Below are 17400 nucleotides of genomic sequence, written 5' to 3'. Positions count from 1 at the left end.
AAAAAGCAGCATGAGGAAATGAACAACGAAAAGGTCTCTGTTTCAGTCAGCTTTTCTTTTGCTGCTGTGACTAAATGACCCGACCAGCACAACTGTAGAGGAGGAAAAGTTTACTTGAGGGCTCCCGGTACCCAGGTCTTAGTCCACAGAAGGCCGGCTCCATTCCACTGGGTTGAGGTGAGGCTGAACGTCATGGTGGAGGATGGGGCAGAGGGAAGCAGCTCGGATGGCAGGGGTCAGGGAGCAGAGAGACTCCACTGGACAGATACAAATACATACCTGAAGCCACGCCCCAATTCCCACCCCCTCCAGCCACACGCTCCCACTTCAGTTACCACTCAGTTAATCCCTCTCGGGATTAATTCACTGACGGGGTTAAGACTCTTTCAACCAGATCACTTCTCCTCTGAACCTTCTTGCCCTGTCTCAGACTGAGCTTTTGGGGGACATCTCATACTCAAACCATGACAGTCTCCCTCCTTCTCTTTTTCATTAGTGGTCTCTTTTGCCCACAGCTATACAGTTATTTTAATTACAAAAATATTTCTTCTGTTTTTCTCCCATGGAAAGAAATCCCATGAGTCTCTCAGCAGCAGTAATTCAGTTTTTGCTTAAGGTCTTTTCAGGTGGTAGATACAGAATCAGAAGCATCATTGCTGGATTTGATAATAATCATTATGAGTGTGGAATCTGAGGGTCCTAAGATGCCTTTTGCTTACCAAAGAGCAGACACATTGGAAAGGACTCCAGGGAACGAAGTATTTACACTCCATGAGACAGACAGGTATGCAGAGAATATTGTGTAACATGCAGGTAATCTCCAGGCCTCAGTGAGTATTCTGTCACTATGCACCATATGAAAAGGTTTAGATGACCCCCTTGCCTTAAATTAAGGATATGATTAGATCGCCCTGTAAGAATATACAGAGAACAGATTAGTAGGGACGTCTGTGGAGAGGGTGTGGCACAGTAGATTGCTAGAACCCTCACAACCTTTCATAGACGAGGGGGCTTGAACAAAACTGATTTTCTCACAGTCTAGGGGTTGAAAGTCCAAGATCAAGGTGTCAGCAGGCTTGGCTTCTCCTGGGGCCCCTCTCCTTGGTGTGCAGAGGGCAGCCCTTTTCCATGACACCATGCATCCCTAGTGGCTCCTGCTCTTCTTACACAGGGCATGGGATAAGGGCCTCACCCTAAGGCATCCTATTTCCATAATTATCTCTTTAAAGAGTCTATCTCCAAATAGGAGCATGTCGAAGGTTAGGGCTTCAACCTACGCATTTGGGGCAATTCAGGCTACAGCAGGTGGTATGCAGACAGGGCTGGCATTCAGGAGGCTGTGCGCACCCACAGGCTCACCTCCTCCCAAGCCACGAGCCCAGAGCACACCGCAGCAACCCCTAGACTGCGAATCCGACTCTGAGGGGCATTTCATTAAATCCTCCTGTGAGGATGTCTTTCTCTTTAAAAATGCAAGAACAGTTGGGATCCCACACACTTCAGGAAGAGTCAAGTGCCAGCGCAACTGTCTTCACAGTACTAAGAATCCGCTCTACTATGTAAGTCCTGCCTTCAGACTATGTGGAGGACGCGAGTCTCACATCAGAGAAAACTGAGGACCTCCATCTCTTTCCAAGGTCAATGTGGTGGGCACCTGGGATGTCACCGGCATGTTTTTCTGTTGTTCCCTTGACTTTATTATTTTCTTTTTAGTTTGATTTTTGCTGGCTTTGGTGTGCTTTTCCCATACTGGAATTTGAATTACATATGTATCAGGTGTAAGTTTAATGTTTTCTGAGGGAATCTGGAGTTCACACTTGGAGTTCACGGATAAGTAAGAGGAGCCTCGGTAGAGCAAGTAAACAACTGAATTGAAGAACTAGAGGCAGTGTTTTAGGTTAGAGAAAACACTGCTCACTATTGACGTAATTTAGAGGTATATAAATAATATTGTTTCAGGAAAAATGAGGTTTGATTTCTGAGTCAACTCAGAACTGCATACATACAATTTCATATTGAAATTATAGTTTTTGACCTATGGACATTTTTCTTATGAATGTGCCTTAAGAATAAATTATTCTCAGCAGGGAAAAGGCATAAGATAAAGCTAACTTATAATTTTGTTATCAGTTGGTATTTAGCACTGAAGTTCTGATTTTTTCCCCCACTGGTGAGCAGTGCTGGATCATGTGTGATTCCCTTCTGTTTCTGCAGAAACCTAGAGAAAAAGTCACTGGCTGGGCTTCTTAGCTTCTTTTCTCTGAGCTGACAGCCAGTCCTTGGCCCTCGAGACTTTGCCATTCTGGTGGCACAAAGAGAGAGGAGAGGCAGACCCCACAGAACACCCCCAGGAAAACCCCTTTCCTCTGCGGCATGAGCAGCGTGATCAGCAGCCTCAGGACACTTACCTGTCCTAAGCTCTCAGAGGGACCCTAAGTGGAGGTGGGCAGGACAAGATGCCAGGGAGGGAAGATGCCCGCCGCTCTACCACCTCATCAAGGCTGAAGCACGGGTGAAGAGACCTGGGTCAGATCAGCCTCCAACGGGGGCACTGTGTCAGTACCACTTCTTTTTTTTTTTGCGGTGCTGGGGATCGAACTCAGGGCCTCGTGCTTGTGATCAAGCACTCTACCAGCTGAGCTATCTCCCCAGCCCAGTACCACTTCTTGTTTAGGATCTTCTGAAAGGAATTTGGCAAAGGCACAGGATGGAACAGGGAAGGAGACAGGGTTCCAGAGGTGGCCATGGGGGCCCCAAGGCAATGTGTGGGACCTGAGGCCTCCCAGCAGGTGGGAGCTGGCGGAGACAGAAGCACAGCGGGAAGGCTGGGGCTGTGGGGAGCAGGAAGCCCCTCGCCGTTCCTGGGGAGCGCCCTCCTGCATGCATGGTGCCTGCTCACCAGGGACATCGCTGCCAGGACTGTCCCCGGGCCCGTTTCCTTTGTGCTGAAAATGGAAACTTCTGACTATACCCACTTCTGCTGGAGATCACAGTCACCTTCACTGAGCAGGAGCTTCACTGACCTTCTCACGTCTTCTCCGACCCTGACCATCAGTTTCTCAATCTCCACTAGATCATTCTCAATGGCCCTTCAGACATGAGCCAATCTCCAATCCCCCCTCAAGAGGCTTGTGTGCGGGTCCTTTTAAAACACTAGGCTAAGCACCTACTAACCCTCCACTCAATGGGAAAATCAATCATTGTCTCCATCTCAGTTACCCTGACCCTCCCATTTCCCAGCCTCCCTCCACCTGAGGAAACCGTGGCCCCCGAGGCCTGAAATCGACCTTCTCTCATTGCTCTTTGTAGTTTTAAATCTATTTTTGTAATACTGTTAATTTTGGTTGTAGATTTTATAAAAATGGTAATGCATGATATGTTATTAGTTTCCTATAGCTTTTTTAACACGTTACCACAGATTTAATAATATCTTACAGTTCTGAAGGACAAAAGTTCAACATGGATCCTACTCAGCTGGAAACAAGGTGTCCACTGGCTGTTTCTTCTGGAGGGTCTGGGCTCTGAGAACTCACTTCAGCCATGATTAGAAGTTTCCAGAGGCTCTGACCCTGGACTCCTGGCTCTGTCCCCATCTTCACATCTCACTTGTTCACTCTCTCCCTATCTCGCACACCCAGACCCACACACTGTGCTACCAGAACACCTGGCACTACCCAGGCCCGCCCGGATCACACAGGTGAGCCTCCCCATCTCAAGATCACTTTCTGAGTCACATCAGCAAAACTTCCTTGCCACGTAAAGCAGCATATTCACAGATTTCACAGGTAGTCCATGGACATCTTCAGGGGCCATTAATTAGCTGACTACAGTAAAATCTCTTAAACACCCATAATGTCACAGCACTGCGGTTTATGTTGACCCATCTGTTCTCTTGAGGCTGCATTTGGGTGTCTCCTGGTTTGGGCTGTGTGAACTGTGCTCCCACAAACAGTCTGGTTTTTGCCTCTGTGCTCCAGCTCACTAAGCGGCTGGAGCAGAGCTGCTGGGTTGCAGATGTGTGAATATTTGCTTTTCACAGATACTGTCAAAGTATTTGGCAAAGTGCAAGCACCCCTTTACGCTCCGAAGAGCAATGTAAAGCAGATCTGCGGAGGTAGAGCTCTCCCATGCTAGCTATTGTGTCAGGTGTTTCAAAAAAATCACCAACAGAACACAAAATAGCATCTAATTATGGATTTAAATACACATCTTCTTAAGTCTTTATTGCCCATCTAAGTTTCTTCTTCCTTAAAATGCCTGTTCATGCCTTTTGCATAATTTTTCTTACAGATTTCATAAGTTTTTAATATTTTTATTCTTATTTTTTACAGACTGCATTTTGATTCATTGTACACAAATGGGATACATCATTTCGTTTCTATGGTATGCTCGATATAGATTCATACCATTCATGTAAACATGCATGTACATAGGGTAATGACGTCTGTTTCATTCCACCATTTTTCATACCCCGCTCCCTCTCATTTAAATGGTCTCCGACTCACGATGATTCCTATCATAATTTTTTGACTTTGTAATGGTGCCAACATCATACAGGTTCAGTGGAGACCATACTTTGCCTTTCAAATTCTAATCTTTCCTGGGCTAGCAATGTGTAGGACCACTCTCTCCTGCAACCTGGGCAGTAAAGGAGCTGCCGGCTCATCACCATGTGATCACAGGGATAGACAATTGGTACTCTGCCTGGTAGTGCACCTGAGTAGGATGGAGATTAGGTCTATCAAGTGCATTTTCAACTTAGGGTATTTTTTTTTTTTTTTTTAACCAATCGGCTATCCAGACATTATTCCATCTTAGGCTGAGGGACATCTGTACTAACATTTTTGTTTCTGAGTCTCACACATTCAGAATAGATCTCCCAAGTATTTTCCCACTTCCCTTAAGGTATTTTGTTATTTGTTTTTATTTGTTTGTTTTTGATGAGCACGCTCAAATTCTTGCAAATTTATATCTTTTCTCTCATAATCAGTGGTTTTACTTCAAGTGTTTGTTTTGCTTTTAAGGAAAAAAAAAAAAAAAAGAAAACAGTTTTCCACTCCATACCCTAAAGGGTTGCCTATATTTTCTACTGGTAGTTTCAGAGTTTATTTTTGACACTTCAGCTCCCAGTTTGGGCTCGGCTCTCTCCATGTTGTGAGGAAGTGATCCGATCTCATCTCTGCCATGCAGATCACCATCTGGAGGTGGCACTCCTTTCCACAGTGCCCTAACAAGCTACCTTGGCATGTGCTGAAGTTCCCTAGACAGGCTGGCACGGTTCTCGCACTCTACTGAATGACAATGGTCAAACTGCTTCCCTACAGCAATATCACTCTGCCTCAATGGCGACGGCTTCACGACACATTCTGGAATCTGCTCTTCATCATCAGAAGCACCCGTGATAGCTCAGTCCTATACTCTTCCATATGCACTTTAAAATCATCACACTAAGTCATCATGGAAAACTTGTTGGGATTTTGATAAGTAAAGCATAACCCACAGATTGAATCAATAGCTTAATGTTAGATAAATTAATATCCTGAATCAATTATCTTCTCCATGAACATAACACTTATTTATCTAGTAATATGTTTCTTATTAGATCATTCATATCTCAATAAAGTTAATAATTTTTCTAAAAATAAATTATGCACCTTCTGTTAAAGTGATATCTAGAAAGGACTATATAGAGGCAAACATGTTTTGTAAAAAGAAAAAAAAAGTGATATCTAGTTACTGAGAATTCCAAATGCTGGTATACCTGTAAAACCCTACCATTATTACTAATAATGTCTGTAGATTCACTAGGGTTTTCTCTACAAATAATTACATTATCTGCTAATAATGATAGATTTTTTTTTCTTTATTCAAATTATCATTGTCTCCATTTCCTTTTTCTTGTCCTATTATGAATTTAGAATAACTTTTTAGAACAAAAATAGAGTATGGTTGCTAAAGTACTGAAAGGTTTTTTATGTGCTCTTTATTTAAATTTCTCTTATACCCAGTCTTTCTTGTGTCTGTGCCAGACCTGACTTGGCATATTTTACTACCATTATAGTTTTTTCTTACTGCTACAGTCAGCTCTGTCATATATAAATTGGTTATTAAAGCAATTGAAAGAACTTTGTGGTAAGATGGATGAAAAATATGCATATATAAAAATCTATTCTGAGTTCTTTACCTCAGTCAACATGTTAGGAATCACCTCCAATGGATTCTTGAGGAAGATATACATAAAGGGATGCTTCATATAAAAAAATCATTGTTTTGAATTTTTATAAAAAGCTCTTAATCTCAAAACTTGATATGGAACAATATCCAGTTTTGGTAAAATTACTGGATTATGGATGCATCAGGAGAACACCTTCCAGGTTCTTGGTAAGCAGCAAGTATCATAGCATGAGTAGCTATTAGACCTTTGTGGGTATTAAGTATGTGATCAGGCAACAAAACTTATCTTAAGAATGATTCTTGGTTAGCTGACTGCACATGGACTGAGAAAAGTATACATATATTTTAAAAGAATTCTGTTAAAGATAATCTCTCATGGTACCCTGCTGACAAGCAAGGTACTTTTCTTTGCTCTCTCCCCTCCTGAATCTAACGGCATGACTACATCAGTCTTGTAAAGACTTTTTGTAATTTTTCTTTTTGATCTTGGACTAACAACTTATACTGGACAGGGTACCATTTCAGTCATATAAGCTGCATAAAAGACAGAGTTGACAAAATGTGCCTAGCTATTTTATCTACTAAACTGACCAGGTGGGGATCTTTTGTATGTAACTATATGCATATGGATATATGTACACGTACACATACCTAGACATACATGTGTGCATGAAAGTTTTCCATATGTATCCTCCCTACCACAAGGTGATTAAGATTGCTTTAATAGCCAGTGTGTATATGCTCAACTGACCATCTCCGTAGCTGTAAGAAGGAACCAAGAAGATGGCAGAAAATGCCAAATCAAGTCTAGCACAGACATAAAGACAGGCCAGGTTTAAGAACAACTTGAAAACAGAACATTTATGGAAACTTTTAGGATTGTAGTAATCACAGTATATTACTGGACTAAAAAAAATTCTGTTGCCATATATTAGCAGGTTGACAAACTTGATCCTTCACACTCTAGGGGCTTGAGAACTCTCTCATTAGTGGTAGGCAAATTAAGAAACTTCACGTAGGAGGTTGTGTCAAGTTAATTTCAGGGTGGGATGATGAGAGAGTCCACTGCCAATAAGCACTGGAAAGTCTCAGGCATGGATAAGCCTGGGCCCCTTGGAGGCCACAAGGATGTTTCCCCAAATCCTCCAACAAAAGTCCAGCAATACTGACCGCAAATTTTTTGGATAATTCATCAGATTCTATATAAACTCTATGACACAGGTATTGATAAAACGTTGAAGTCATTCTTTAAATTTTAAAAATTCTATGAAGTTAAGTCTAAAGTCAAAAAACCAAGTTATTTACACATATGTGGTGCTAAACTCACTTCAGAGCCTATCTCACGATTACAACGGTTCTATGCAACAGTGCTGTGTCACTAACACTAGTTATGTCCTTGAACAGTGTGGACAGGCAGCCCCAGAATCTGCATAAATGCTGTGACGTATGTACAAACAGAACTCATACATGCATCTGCAGGCCTTTAACTTCCTTAAAAGTTAAAAAAAGGATGCATAACTGAATTTTTTTAAATAAAACTAATTCGTAAAAACTACTTGTAAAAACAGCATCTCAGGTCTTATGCATGGTACTAGCCAGTGTAGACACATAACATGGAAAAGAAGTCCCACTCACACCTTCCCTGATACTTAGACACCCAGAGTGGCAGAGGATTAGACTGCCAATTTCACCTCCCAGAGATACATGTGTTCAAAATAGAATTGAGCAATAAAAATGCAAAATTCCTATTTTGCAAATTCATGTTTGATAAGCATATTCTCAGTGGCTCCAATACTGCTGACTTAACTTAGAACTTAAAGGCACCAACCATCACTCGTGCGCACTGAGCACTCCATGTGTAGCTAGTGTGACTGAGAAGTGCAATTTTTAATGTTCTTTAAGTTTACACAACCCCCTGTGGCCACTGGCCACCACAGAAGTGCAGGTCTGAAGGCCAAGTGCCATCCCCCTTGCTCTGCCTAGGTCCTCAGCTTTACTGTACAGCTGGGTCCCCCGGGCCTCGTCTCAGGGCCCACAGAAGACTCTGCCCCTGCACGGTGCTCCCATAGAGCTTCTGCATTTCTGCACCACAGAGGTTATGCAAGAAACACCCTCTGCTGGCAAACTGCGATCTACCTAGAGAGAGGACCAGGTTCCCTCAGCTTCCATCAGAGGGCCTGATGCATGGCAGGTTCTCACTGCATTTTTGTGAACTGGAGAGAAGTCTGCAAGCAGTTCATTAACCCGGGGAATTCTAATGAGCCCTCCGGGACTGCAGAACTCCATCCCTTGGCCAGCCCTTTGTTTCCCTACTCATCAAAGCCATTCCCACCCTAGGGAAAACCAAGAAAGCAGCACCACCTTTCTGCTAAAGCTATTTCAAGGGCGCCTGATCCAGTCAGCCAAGTGGTGCCTGTGGGACTTAAGGCTGCAACTCATCTCACTCACCCGCCAATACCAGGCATCAGAACCAAACTTCGCTGTGCCCCAAACTTCAAAATGAGCCAAATGAGCCCACTCACCATCACCAACATCGAAGTCCTTGAAGGCCAGCTCAGAACCCGAGTCATCCAGCAGGATTTCTCCGTTCAGCGTGAACATCATGGTGTGTTCGTTCATGTCGACCATGCAACCCACAACGTCGCCTGCCTGCCAGGAGCGCCCATAGTGCTCGTTGCCCTGGTGCCACCGCTGGGCCTACAGGGACAGGAGAGACCTTGTCACAGTCAGCCAGAAAGCAATGCACCCACCCCTCCCTGGAGGGAGTCCAGGCAGCCCTTCTATGAGGTGGACGGGCTGCAAGGTCCCGAGCCAGGTAGAGATGTCTGGGGGTTCAGGGTCCCTGATGCTCTCATGGTATGCTGCTGAATCTTGAGACAACCCCAATGCTAGTTTGCTAGTTCCTGCTTTTGGGACTATTATTTTAAAAATCTACTCCACATGCTATTGAAAAACAAACAAACGAAAAACTATGCCTTTATTTTTATTTATTTATTTATTTATTTATTTATTTATTTATTTATTTATTTACTGAAATGACTACTTTCCTAGAAATGAGTTGTTTTTCTATAATCTCCCAAATACAAAGAATCACAACCTGGACATCAAGCTGGGAAATTATCATTGAAAATGATACTATAGTTTTCATTCATTTCAAAACAAAATTTCATTCCTTGAAACCAATGGTAATGATAGTTCAACAAAATGGAAATTCAGAAGATTTTCAGTTACATACTGAAACCAAAAAATAAAAAAAAAAATTTAAAAAACCTTCAAATCAAACCTAAAAATATTCTTTTTTCCAAACCTAAAAATATCTTAAGATATCTGCTAAAATAAGACAAAAATTGAATACATAAAAGTGAAATCACATAAATGCATCAGAAACAGTTTTGGTAAATGTAAATTTTGGATCTACAAGCATATTCCATTGATTTCTAGGTACAAAATCACTTATAATAATTATTTTTCTCTGTATCACCTTCATTGTGGATTGATACATAACAGGATTCAGTCACCAATGCAAAACAGACATACAAATCTTCTCCATATAATATATTGTACTTCTTAAAATTTTAACTAAGAATCCAAAGCATTAAACTTTAGAAACCAATGTACTTAGGTCTAGCTAGTGTGTCCTTACCCACCCCAGTCTGTCCACAAAGTAAGAGTCCTATTCTGCTAAGGTTAAAGGGTACTTCAACTCCCCAGGGGCAGTTCCTGCTCTGTTAGTTATAGCTGATCTTCAACAGAAATAAAACCATTTTTGTCTTTTACTTTATTTTTTGAAATTTAAATAAAGTTTGCTTTTTGATCAAAAAAGGGGAAGAGGCTAAACTTTTCCATTTGAAATAAAAAAAAACAGGATTCAGGAAATGTGAGCTTTAGGAACACATAGCCACCTGCCCTGATTTCTAGCTCAGAAATACTGTCCCACCCAGGACATCACACACCCGAAATACCCAAATGTTAACTTCTTCAGGACAGCTTATTTATGATAATTTTCTTTTTAAAATTAAAAATAGTTTCCCTCCATGTGAAAAGGAATACAATTTCTTGAAGAAAATAAAAATGTTAAAACGAATTTGGAAATCCTTAATTTTGTTAACCCAAAGTAACTATTATTATCCTTTGTGCTCTAAGCTTATAGCCATATTTTCAACATGGAAAACATTTTATATACATAAAATGATCTTTAAGCATCATTTAATAAATAGCAAAATAAGCACTTGACCCAGTTTAAGGAATAAAAATTACTAATAAATTTGAAAATGAAAACTCTGATTGTAAATAACATCCCATCAGCATTCTTGCAGTCACATTCATTTAAATTTATTTTTTAGCTGACACATTAATAACAAAATTCTTTATGGGGTACCGCATGCCATTTCCATACATGCCTACATCCTTGGGCTATTTAAATCAATCTAACACTTCACTCTCAAAGGTTTGTTGTGCAAACACGCGGACCCCCTTCTGGCGTTCTGGGAGGTACAGGCTCCGCCCAGCGCAGAGGAGCTTCTGCTCTGTGTCAAGCAGCATGACAAGCGCGGCCCACCCTCCCCGCGTCCTCCTTCCCTTCCTCTCCCGTCCACATTGTACCCTCACCTAGAGACTGGCATTCCTGTGGCCATGAACTGTCACACATGCTAGTCACTATTCTCTGAGAACGAAGGTTTGCAAGAAATTGCTGCGGCAACCCATGTGCGTGGATCTTCCACACTTTTGATGGACAAGGCTGACCCGTGCTTTTGGTGACCTCTTGGTGAATGTCACTGCATGCGTGGGGAGGGCAGACGGTTCCGAGACCACAGAGGAGCTGTCTCCCTCCGTGGAGAGGCTGGCCTCTGCACTTACCTGGCGCCCGCAGGGAGGCAGGTAGCCACAGCGCTTCCACCCTTGTCCACTCACCTTGAAGCCATCGAAGGCGAAGGCGCGCTCGTCCGAGCCCAGCTCCTGGTCGGGCTGACACCCCGGCCTGCTCCAGCCCACCCTCATGTCTCCCGCGGTGACAGCCTCGAATTCGAAGTACCAGCGGCCGGCCTTCACCGCGTAGGTCTTCTCTGCGCGGAAGATGCGGAACCTCTCCCCGGTGCCGCTGCACACCTCGGCTCGGGCTGCTGGGATTCAGACCCAAAGTGAAAGAAAAGGGAGGACATCACAGACCGTGGGATGCTGCCCCATGGGGGCAAGGCCACCACTCCCGTGTCCTTGTCCTGATTCACCTTCTACCAAGTGCGCTCCCAGCTGCGCTGCGGACAGGTGCCACCACTCACAGCGCTCGGGCGTCCCTTGCAGGGGCCGGGAGGGGGTGGCTCAGCCAAGGCTGACCCTAGGTAGGGACTCCTCCTTCCGCCCTTTCCAAGACGGGACTATGTGGGAAAGAAAACCACAGGCCCCCAGGCGGCTTGGTAACCTAGGACGTGCACTCGAGGGCGCAGGTGCAGAGAGGACGCTAAGATCTCAACTGCCCTGCGCAAGGAAGAAGCCCACATTTACTGGGAGGGAGGAGAGGAAGGGCACAGCTGGCAAGAGATGCCAGGGGGAGGGCAGAAGCCCTAAGAGCAGAGGCACAGTGGATGACCCATGTCCACCACGGGATGGCCAAGGGACACACTAATGTGATGCCTAACCTCGCCACCCCCACATTTTCAGTTAATATGCTGTACAAAATAATGTGCCTAAGAGATCCGTTAGAAATAAAAGGTCAGAGTTGGTTATCAGCGTCAGGGTGGTGCAAAGGGAAAATGCGGTGGATATCCACAGGAAATATGCCAGGTGAGACCTGAGGGCCAGGAAGGCCACACACCCGCCTCAGACCCAGAGTCAGGATGACCCCCGCAGGAATCACAGTGGACGGGACCAAGGGTCCACGGACCTGATACTGCAGACCAGGGACTTGGTCACCTCAGCTAAGATCTGGGTTAGATGCAGAGGTGAAACTTAAGTGCCTGGGCCCACTCCAGGAGCCACCTAATGCTACAGCTCTGTTCTTCCCTTTCTGCCTCTGACAGCTACCAGGAAATTAGTGCATACGGGATAAATATTAGCTCTCACTTGCCCCCCTTTCAAGACCTTGCAAATTACAGACGTTCAGTAACAGTAACATTGGTTGGTAACATTGAATTGATATGACCAAATTAAAATTATGAAGTAATTTTGATAAGCTATGAAGATCACCAGTAAGCACACAGCTGGATCATACGTCACAACTCAAAATTAGAATGAAATAAAGCCATGAAGGAACACAGGTGCCAGCCACAGAGGCACTCACCTGTAATCCCATCAGCTTGGGAGGCTGAGGCAGGAGGATTTCAAGTTCGAAGCCAGCCTCAACAACTTAAGCAACTTAGCAAGACCCTGTCTAAAAAATAACAAGTGCTGGAATGTGGCTCAGGGGTTAAGCACCCCTGGGTTCAAAAAAAAAAAAAAAAAGCAACAACAACAAAACAGGCTACAGCATTAGGCAGCTGTCTACTATGGGCTTAATTAATGAGATGATCGACAACTGCTCGGGATGACAGAGGTGGGGATCAAAGAACCAAGACCTGCTGACTCACCTTCCAAAGCTGGTTCAAGTCCCTAAACGAAATAAATCTCTCCATGGTAAAGGGAGAATTATTCTCATATCTCTTACTGAAGATGTAACTTTTTGAGAAAAGAAGTACTATCAGATTTTATACTGCTTAAAAAGCAATTGCTGCTACCAAGAAACTAGTTCTTAAAAATACTTAACAGGGAAAGTGAAATTTTATTCAGAAATTATTTTTCTTCAAAATACAGCCCACTAATCCATTGACTAACTTTCCCTAAGAATATAAACTATGAACTACACATTTAGAGGTAATTTTCAGGAAAATTAGGTTTTCCATATTTTTAGTTATGCTGACATTTGTACATAAAATCTGACCTTATATTCTAATATTCGTGAAAAGATTCAACACCCGATTTTCCAAGTATGGAATATTTCTTTTTTACAGAAAACAATCACTGAAATGTCTCCTGTTCCCTTCCCCCATTATGCTGGCAGGACATCAGAATTCACAAACATGCAATCATGCAGGGAAGGCAAACATGGTTTTTAAACATATTTTAATATTAGTTCTAATCAAATATTTTGAAGGCAAATTTGGCATAAAATATGTAATTTCCTCCAAAGCCTGCTGTAAACTTCTCTTGACATTGAGACATACTGCTAATCCCCTCCACTGGTACAGGGAATGAAAGAAGCAGGTTCCACCTGGAGGGTGTGCAACAGTAATGATGAGGAATTTCTCAGTCCTGCCGTTGTCCCTGACCCTAGGCTGCTGCACTTTTCTTGTGCTTGGTGAAGATGTGCATGAGCATGGTCCTCACAGACACCATCATGCAAGGGACTTCACAGTACCACACTCCCTGCTTTTTAACCTCTGTGCCTCTTCCTCCAAATGCCTGTGCACTCCATATTAATGTTCCAGCTCCTTTTCTTTTTCTCTTCTGTACTGGAGATTAAACCCAGGAGCACTTTCCCACTGAGTTACATCCCCAGCGTTGTTTGTTTGTTTGTTTGTTTGTTGTTGTTGTTTTGGTTTTTGAGATAGGGTCTTGCTGAGTTGCTGAGGCTGGCCTCAAACTGGCAATCCTCCTACCTCCCAAGTCTCTGGGAGGTGTACACCTCCATGCCTGACTCACATTCTATAATTTTCTTAAATTAGTTTAGGGTAGCTTATAACCATGGTTTAGAGAAGCAATAGTTCATGGGAATTTTTTAAAAAGAGAGACACAAGCAATCTTTAGCAAATTTCTTTGCATACTCTGTAGCAACTAGCATCTGAGTACACAAATAGGTACTTCACCAGCGTGTGCTGATCTGAACTGGGAACAAAGACTTGCCAAAGCCTCAACTACAGGAGCCAAGCAAGCAGCGATGTCAAAGACAAGGAACTCTTCTTCCGGCATGAAAGTCCTGTGCTTAGCTTGATTATAGGCATGCTTCATCCGTAAGTGTTTGGTAGAAAATTTTAACTCATGGGTGTTATACAAATGATTTTTATATCATTATCACAACTAAGATAACTGAAATTATAAATGAACAGATATATTCCTAATGCACTCCGTCACGGTTGTTGGTACTCAAAACAGGAGAAATTCAGGAAATAGACCAACAAAGTCAAGACTACAGGCAAGGATGATAAAAACTATGTTCTCAGTACCCACAAAGTTGGCACAGAAAGGGAATGACCGATCAGACCTGTTCTAAATAATCATACACCTGGCTCTCCAGACATACACTTAAAAGTCACTAGAGGGCAGTCAAGAGCTAATTATGTGTTAACACATAGCTGCAAGCCTAAAATTTTACACCTATCTAGAATCCTTTAGATGAATTCATTTCATTACTTTAAAATTACCCAGATACCTGTTCAACTCCTTAGTATTATTTCTAATAAAGCAATTCGAGTCTTGATAAAATCTGGTAATGAATACATTTGAAATATTTTAATATATCATTAAGACCAATAGTCCAACGACATGAACTGTGTTCACATTTAACCTGAAATAGGTAAGCATTATGCTGAAAAAAATAAGATAGAGCCCAAGTTAATTACATGGGGTTAGGGATTAAGTTTTATCAAACTTTTTATGCTTTTAAGTTCTAAAAATGTCAGCAACATCAGAATAGTCAACTAAAAAAATAATGCTTTCAGTCTTACTTTCATGGTTTTTATTTTGCTTTATACCATCAGATCTCCCACATCTCTTAACTTCCATTCCCACCATTCTTGTTCAGAAGAATCATAATTTTTCCAAAGCCTCCCAACCAGTCTCTGGCACCTCCCCCTCCAATCTGCTCCTTCCCACTGTTGCCATGGTTATACTGCTATTGTAAACTGTGATCATGCATCCAGATCCTGCTTTGAAACTTCCTGGGGCTCATACTCCCGGCACATTTATCCACATTTCTTAGCTGGAATTTGAAGGTTTTCCATACTTGGCCCTAACCCTTCAGCCCTGGCTATTCTCTCCCCAACTTGTATCCCGAATCGGGCCAACCACACCTTCACTGTGGTGCACCTCTTTCTGTACTTAATCACATCAGACACGTTTTCCCTCTGGAGGAATGTCCTCCTTGACACTAATCTCTGCTTGTTCAAGTCTGGATCTCTTCAACATGACTCAGGAGCCGTTTTCTCCACTTACTGAGTCTCTCACTGGAAAATCCAGCTTTCTCATGCACCTTCCACAAAGCTCAAATGATTCCCTGACTGTCAAGTATGCATGATCCTGACTGTCAAGAAAACATGATCTTGGCTTCTACTTGGAATACACAATGCTTGCCTCTTTGATCATTGCTAATGTCACTTCAGTAAGAAAGTAACTTGCCAATCAAATGACAACAACTCTGTTCTGAACTTCAAATTCAGACACTATGCTGCTATCTGATCACCACTTTCCTTCCAGTCTTCTCACTTCCTTATGTGAATGCATTCACTCTGCAAACTCAGTAAGCTCCTTCTCTTCTTGCTTACCTCTCTTCACTCTCTCCATTCTCAACATCCACACCTGCTCTACAGAGTTTGCTGGAAAGCACATGTACAAGTGCCATGACTCACTAGCTATCTCCAACCTTGAATGGACCTCAATGTCTTTCTGTAATCTTCTCATCTATTTGCAGTCTGGCTCTGCTCCATCCTACAAATCAGCTAGTTCTAACCTTTATTGCTGAGGGCCATCAGGAGGAACCACAGAGGAACGGCCTCTAGAAGTCACTTTCTCCATAAAAATCAGTGAGAACACTGGCAACATTCATCCAAATCAACTTCCAGAGCTCTGGAAAGTAGCCAAAGGCAAGCAACAAACTACAGGGGTGCATATATTCAATAAAAATGGCCCAGGGTATGAACAGTAAGGCTAGGGGTGTATTAACACGCCCCACTCCCACCCCGCTAGCTCCATGTACTTTGAAAGCCAATGGATCTTCAAGCACAGTAAAACCAGCCGCCTAGAAGTCTCTGGAGCAGGTAGAACAGGGCTAGAGCTCTCCAAAGCGCTCTCAGATCATCATTGTGATTTTACCTTTCTGATACTTCCTCTTGCAAGGCATGTTAATCCCACCTGGGAGCATGCCCAGTGTAGATAGTCTTTTCATGGGGACATGAACTGAAAATCAGCAGAAGTCATGTTTACCATGGCAGCTGCTTAAGGTAGCAGTAACACTTGAGATAAAAACACCTGAGTCAAAATATGAGAAAAGGTTGGAGAATGAGATGTTCACAGCAGGCTAAGGAAAACCAGAGTCCTCCTAGAAACCAAAGGCCGTGTTCATGCGTTCCAGAAAAGACCTGAGGAGTCCTCAGCTCTCACCTCTGGAAGAGCTTAAGGCTCTGCAGGAGTGGAAGGCAAAGGCCAGGCCTAAGTTGTGACCTGCCTGGCTGAATGTGGGAGGCGTTTCCCCACAGGCACATAAGGCCTCTTCCTCCACAACTTGGAGGCTTATCCAAGACAGACGCCTCAGTGGTCGCACATGACAAAGGAGAGAATCCACAAAACTAGGGTAGGAAAAAAACACTTTACAAACAAAAAACCATTATAACAAACAACTCTGAGGTGGGGAAGAATCCAGAGTTGCCATATCATAGTATTTAAAATGTCTAGTTTGAAAACAAATTGTGAGACAAAAGAGCATGTCCTCTACATGAAGCGAGCAGTCGAAAGAAAGTGTCCCTAAGGAAGCCCGGATGCTAAAATCACACAGAGACATTAAAACAGCTATTTTAAACATGAACTAAAGGAAACCATGTGTAAAGAACAAAAGTATGAGAGAATGAAAGTACTACAGTACTTCAATAAAGAAACAAGAATTATAAAAAGTAACCAAATAGGAATTATGGTGTTAGAACTGAAATTTAAAAATAAAGTAGCCCAACACTTTTGTTGGTTTAACAAAAGAAAAATCAATAAACAAAGATAAATCTATTGAGATTATCAAGTATGAGAAAAAAAAAAAATGAAGAAAAATAAACAGAGAACTTCAGAGGCCTGTGGGATACAATCAAGTGTGTACACTTAATGAAAGTCACATGGGGGGGCAGGTGAAAGAAAAGACGAAGAAATAATGGTCAAAAGCTTTCTAAATTCAATGAAAAAACATGAATTTGCAGATCCAAGAGGCACAACAAACTTCAAGGGGTATAAGCCTGAAATTCTCCCAAATGTATCATAATAAAATTGTTCAGGGACATGGGA

The 17400-nt window shown here is 42.7% G+C and overlaps 1 protein-coding gene across 3 annotated transcripts in view; it reads right to left on the bottom strand.

Moving 5' to 3' along the window:
- The window catches only part of RYR2 (ryanodine receptor 2), a 609490-nt gene that overhangs the window by 205850 nt on the left and 386240 nt on the right, over nucleotides 1–17400 (bottom strand). For 2 of the 3 annotated variants that reach the window (XM_079107027.1, XM_079107029.1), the window contains exons 28-29: nucleotides 11086–11294; nucleotides 8697–8871 (exon numbers count right to left, since the gene is read on the bottom strand). In XM_079107027.1, the coding sequence (XP_078963153.1) occupies nucleotides 8697–8871; nucleotides 11086–11294 (384 nt within the window). The remainder of the gene's footprint in view (nucleotides 1–8696; nucleotides 8872–11085; nucleotides 11295–17400) is intronic. The other variant, XM_079107028.1, reaches the window with a different exon arrangement.

Source organism: Sciurus vulgaris, assembly GCF_902686455.1.
Source record: "Sciurus vulgaris genome assembly, chromosome: 12".
NCBI classification, from domain to species: Eukaryota; Metazoa; Chordata; class Mammalia; order Rodentia; family Sciuridae; genus Sciurus; species Sciurus vulgaris.
This window is presented reverse-complemented; position numbering and strand designations above follow the sequence as displayed.